Source organism: Coffea eugenioides, chromosome 11 (assembly GCF_003713205.1).
Source record: "Coffea eugenioides isolate CCC68of chromosome 11, Ceug_1.0, whole genome shotgun sequence".
In the NCBI taxonomy this organism is placed as follows: Eukaryota; Viridiplantae; Streptophyta; class Magnoliopsida; order Gentianales; family Rubiaceae; genus Coffea; species Coffea eugenioides.
The window spans coordinates 3,845,577-3,851,018 of record NC_040045.1 but is presented as its reverse complement, the minus strand read 5'-3'; the positions used below and the strand labels follow the sequence as shown (position 1 = coordinate 3,851,018).

Below are 5,442 nucleotides of genomic sequence, written 5' to 3'. Positions count from 1 at the left end.
TTTATGTTCTTGACTTTTCAAGTTATGAAAAAATTTGTTCTAGAGTACATAGTTTTTTTATTTTTTTTATTTTTGGAAAAGGAATACTTCAAGTTAATATATATATATATATATATATACATTTTTTTTTTATCAATCGTCACTTTATCTATAGCATTCTACACTATCCTAATATAAGGGGAAGACTCAACTGGGTCTAGGGGGGCCGGTGGGGACTGAACCATCATAGTACACCCGTCTAAATTTTTTAAGAGATCACCTAATATGACAATTGGTGGGAGGCAAGGATTCACCCCACCAAGTCTTAAATGGCTTAGTGGTGGCCACCAACTCAAAGGCCGGTGGTTTACTTCAAGTTAATATGTTGAAAATCTTTGGATATGCTCTCTCTCTCTTAAGATTTGAAACTTTTCTCTTTGTGATGAAGATGAGGCTTGAAGGTACGAAAATCCTTGGACGGTTTCTCTTTTTTTTTTTTTACTAAGATTTGAAACTTATCTCTTTTAAATCTCTCTGTGATAAAGATGAAACTGAAACTTGAAGGTATGAAATATTTGAATCTGGGCTTATTCTGCACAGGAGTATCACCAGGCAATAGAGATAATGAATTAAATTTTTTTTTTTGTTTATGAAAACAATAATGTATCGATAACTCGATCAGTTGAATCGGTTGAACCGAAAACCAGTGGCTTAACGGGATCAATCACTAGTCCGAGTTTCAAAACATTAAGAACAGATATACAATTGCTTTTGCCTAAATTCTCATCCCATTATTGAACTTCAAACCAAGTTAACCGCCATTGTCAAATTCCGTTCTCCAGTCCAAGCATAGGGGACAAAAACCGAAAAGGGGGAAAAAATGTTCATTGGGCGTACTCAGTTTTCACAATGCCCCTCCTGCAAATATAAAACGGTAATTTATGCACAGAAGGCGACATCTGCAAACTTTCTCTAGTACGCACCATATTGCTTAGCTTGGGTGAATTTTATCACTTAATCCAGATGTCACTTAAGGGCCACGCTGTTGGAGCATCAACAACCCAGTTCCCTCCATATGGAAAAGATTAACATTTATTGTTGTCACTATTTTAAGCTGCATTGGCAAAATGTTACTATTTTGAACTAAAACAACATAAAAATACACGCTTTACAACAATGACTAGGGAGAAGAGAACCGCAAAACTACATTCAACTGGACCATAATATTTGCCTATCAGCAAACAAAGAGAAGCTGCATTGGCGATATGTTACTATTTTTAACTAAAACAACATAAAAATAAGCTTTACAACAGTGACTAGGGAGAAGAAAACCACAAAACTACATTCAACTGGACCATAACATTTGCCTATTAGCAAACATGCTTTATTGCTTGAATTAAGCAAATAAAAAGACACTTCAGTACTGTAGCAGAAACTAAAATATGGTCTAGAAAGCACATTCAACCGCAACACAATTCCGCTTATTCATAAAGATATTTCCGTGACAGTACATATTTGAAAGATCAAAGGCAGAAGCGTCCATTCGGACGAGTTTTCCAGTCAACAGCTCTGCTTAAGCTTTTTCCAATAGTTTCTTAACGTCCTTCTGCAAAGAGTAAGAAGAAACATACTATTTGTTAGCATCATAAGATGAGATGACATACTAAATTAATGTCCTAATACATAGACTGTAGCCGACATTTGCAGTTTTTTTACCTCTATGCTCAAGGGAGATGTGGTGGGAGCGTAGCGATCAACAACATGCCCCTCTTTATCTACGAGGAATTTTGAGAAGTTCCATTTGATGCTATCCCCAAAAAGTCCACCTTTGCTTGACTTCAAAAACTTATACAGAGGAGCAGCATTTGAACCATTTACGTCCACCTATAACATAGGAGACAATAAAACATTTTACAAAGAATTCAAGTGTCAACACAAACCAAAGCATAAAACTACAACTTTCAAGAGCAGCCCTGTACATCCTAACAAGGGCTTCAAATAATAAGGAAATGTCTACACACCACACACATAAAATACGCTAACTCATTACATAGAAGACCAGAAACACTGGCCAAGCACATAGCTCTCTGTTTTCTCTAAAGCAACAAGGAAAAGGAAAAGGAAAAGGAAAACTGGGAAGCCATGAATACCATGGGAGTAAAACTAAAGGAATCAATGATAAAAGCTGGCAACCAATAAAGATGCTTTTCTGCAAATTATACCTTGTCAAATATGGGATACTCAGCCTTAAAGCGGGTGCAAGCAAACTGTTGAATCTCTTCATTAGTTCCAGGCTCCTGTGAGCCAAACTGGTTACAAGGAAATGCAAGGATCTCCAGACCTATTCAAAAGTTCAAGAGCCAAACTTCGAGTTATAGTCAGCTAATATACTAAAGAGCAGAAAGAGTTGACAGGATTCGGACCTTGATCCTTGTACTGCTCATATAGCTTTGTCAGCTCAGTGTAGTTTGAGTTGGTCAGACCGCTGCATCAACAGAAAATAGGACATGCCAAGTAAGATTGAAGAAATAAGGTCAAGCAAGAAAAAGATATCAAATAAGTCCATGCAAGACAACAACAGTCAGGAACTGGGCAAGACTGTTGGGTCTTCACTTTCTAGTTGACTAACAAATCCAGGAGAACCATTTTGATGAATTGAAAAACAATAGACTTGCAAAGAACCAGCTTCAAGTCTTGAGGCGATAAGATAACCAAGAAAACTTGGAAAAAAAAAAACCACATGATGAGGATCGAAGAAGGAAGAAAACATTCTTAGGCGGTGACTGCTGAGTAGAAAAGTCTTAAACCGTTCGGAAGAAAAGAAGTTCAACATATAAAAACCTTTTCTTCCTCGAGACTCTTTCATCTCACCATATGCGAAGCTTAGAAGGACAGTTTATTAACAGAGACTAGAAAAACCAACCAACCATGGACGAGAAGCACCTAAAGAATGAACAAACAACGAAAAACTGCAGCAGATTTGAATTCCATTAACAACTCTGTCAGTATGCCATTTTAGAACGTATCCAAAAGGTTCGGTCAACAAGGAGAGAAATCCTTTTGATATGTACGCATGCACTGATGCACCAGACACACTGAAGCCATTTCTTTGCATTGTCTGTCTATGCGTTGTCTGTCTACATATGGCTAAATCAGTTTATTCAAAAGAAAAACCATGTCAAGGAGCATATTTCCTAACTTATCCTTCAATCATTATTAAGATTACAAACCAAACAGTATAAACATCAAAAGCTGAAAATCCGTACCACTGAGATGCAACATTGACAATCAAAAGGACCTTTCCCTTGTATTGGCTAAGATCAACATCATTCCCTCTGGCATCCTGCAATTGGAAAAAAAAAAAAAAAGCATTAGAAAACTTCTACAACCAGCAAGGGCTAACAAATCTTGTAACATTACACATAATAATTGTGAATAACTGCCAGTATAATAATAACCAAATACTCCAGGATTGAAAGATAAGGCCTTTCTTTCTCATCTTAAAACGGGCATGATTGTCACCGCCTGTGACATGCTTCGAACTTTAACACCTCTCCTCCTTATTTCAAGAGAAAAGAGGGGTTTTTGGGGGTGGGGTGTACCAAATAGTCAGGTTCACCCTCAGACAGTCAAAACCAACCAAGTCCGTCAATTATTCCATTGAGAAATAAAGTTCGAACTTCTGAAAAATAATCTCATATTCCGAATCCAGAATACAAACATAAAACCCAGGAAACAGATTGCAGTAGTATTCTTTATCTCAAATAAATTATTACCCCAAAATCAGATGCACAACAAACAATCACATACCAACCACGCAAATAAAGACCAAAACGTTAAAGAAAGAAGCAGAACAAGCAAAACAAACCTTTACAGTGAAGTCATGGACTAATTGAGGGGCGCTGGACTGGGTGGCCATCGTATGATCTGACCTCAAATTCAGAAAAGCTGGGTCTTTTATGCTTTGACAAGACCAAGATTTCAAAAAACTTGCTGCGACAGGCTGAGAAATTGAAGGAACAGACGAAATATGCGGGGACTTGAGATGGGCTTTGGATAGAATCGAGAATTGCTTCGACACGCAAAATGATCTCCTGATAAGGCGAGTTGAAAAAGAGAACATGAGGACTGTGCGCAGGGGTAGGTCTACTTTATACATATTTTGTCGATTGAGACGTTTTTATTTTCAAGAGAAATAATAAAATGCCCTCTAGTCCGTGTAAGTATTCGTGGGCGCCGAAATTTTACACGTGGCAGATGGGCAGCTAATATAACGGAGCACAAACATACGTGGGATAATATTTGATTTGACTGTGAAATGATGGGCAAATTTTGGGTGGGGATGATGTGAACGGGGAATGGTGTGCCACCGTCCGTCCATGGGATGAGGCTATGGTTTTTCCTTCCAGAATAGACCCCTTTCTTAGCAAAGGGTTAATTGCACACCAAGTCCTTTTTATCTTTTTATTTTTATTTTTATTTTTTTGGTGAGGTGTGTGAAAGGGTCATGGTAGATGCTCAAATTTGAAACCGGGTTCACATTTGGGAAATGAGAAATCTTTTGTGCTGAAAATTGGAAAGAAGGGGCATTTGGTTCAAGAATTCGGAAAATGATGCCCGTTTTTGTGGCATCATGGTCCATTGCACTTTCTTGATGCAAAATGTTTATTCTGGATTTGGGAAGACTCTGGACGAAGAATATGTTTCCACTTGTTCGTTAGGAATTTGGACAATAGGAAGGGCAAAATTCAAGTCTGGACTCTTTGACCGAAAAAGCAATACGACAAAACTACAGAAGACAGACGCAGGCGGTGAGGTGAGAGGCAGAGTTTGAGGGACGAGGGGCCTGGACGGTTGTCCAGTTCACGGCCTGGATGAGGCCTTAGAAATTTGTGCGGTTCAGATCACGTTTTGTAACTCGATTTTCACGCTGTGTAGGACTCACAAAAATGTTGTTCTATTTTACTCGTTGTTGTTCTATTGTTACACCTTGTACAGATGATGTTACACCATGTACAAATGGTGTTACACCTTCCGGAGCGGTTGTCAGAACAACCGCTCCAGCCCCGCGTCCGAGTTTGAGAGGGACAGAACTACTGCTGCAGGATTCCGAGATTCTTGCATTAAGTAATGCTAATGTCAATTTACAGTTCATTTTCTTGCATATTGAATTGATGCTTCTTTTGTCGTAACATATGATATGATCTGAGTTTCTGACAATGGATAGATCTGACAACAGCTGTAGGGACTCTTGATCGTCAAGTTATGAGACTTTAATACATGTGTTCACATTTCATATGATTAATATTTGTTTTACCAAAGTTGTAGTAATATACGTACAATGAACTTTAGAATATCAAATTACGCTGCAATAATGATCAGCGCGTATTAGGTAGATACCTATTTGTAAAACTGGAGCGGCAATATTAAGGCCTAATCATCTCTATTAATTTAGATATTTCC

General features: G+C 38.1%; 1 protein-coding gene across 1 annotated transcript; it reads right to left on the bottom strand.

Annotated features, from left to right (window-relative positions):
- Window positions 1-1,160: 1,160 nt before the first annotated feature.
- On the bottom strand, window positions 1,161-4,112 carry LOC113752891 (probable phospholipid hydroperoxide glutathione peroxidase). Its single transcript, XM_027296933.1, has 6 exons — window positions 3,848-4,112; window positions 3,246-3,322; window positions 2,403-2,464; window positions 2,202-2,320; window positions 1,696-1,863; window positions 1,161-1,585 (listed from the first exon to the last, which is right to left on the bottom strand). The coding sequence occupies exons 1-6, from the start codon at window positions 4,100-4,102 to the stop codon at window positions 1,553-1,555; spliced, it is 714 nt and encodes a 237-aa protein (XP_027152734.1). The 5' UTR covers window positions 4,103-4,112; the 3' UTR covers window positions 1,161-1,552.
- Between the last annotated feature and the right edge of the window lie 1,330 nt (window positions 4,113-5,442).

Bases quoted from the DNA above. Each gene is read 5' to 3' on its own strand.
- LOC113752891 (XM_027296933.1), bottom strand. From the start codon at position 4,102: ATGTTCTCTTTTTCAACTCGCCTTATCAGGAGATCATTTTGCGTGTCG. The intron at 3,323-3,847 runs GTTTGTTTTGCT...TTCCAATTGCAG, and splicing joins TCCATGACTTCACTGTAAAG to GATGCCAGAGGGAATGATGT. The intron at 1,586-1,695 runs GTAAAAAAACTG...TACTCTTTGCAG, and splicing joins CATCTCCCTTGAGCATAGAG to AAGGACGTTAAGAAACTATT.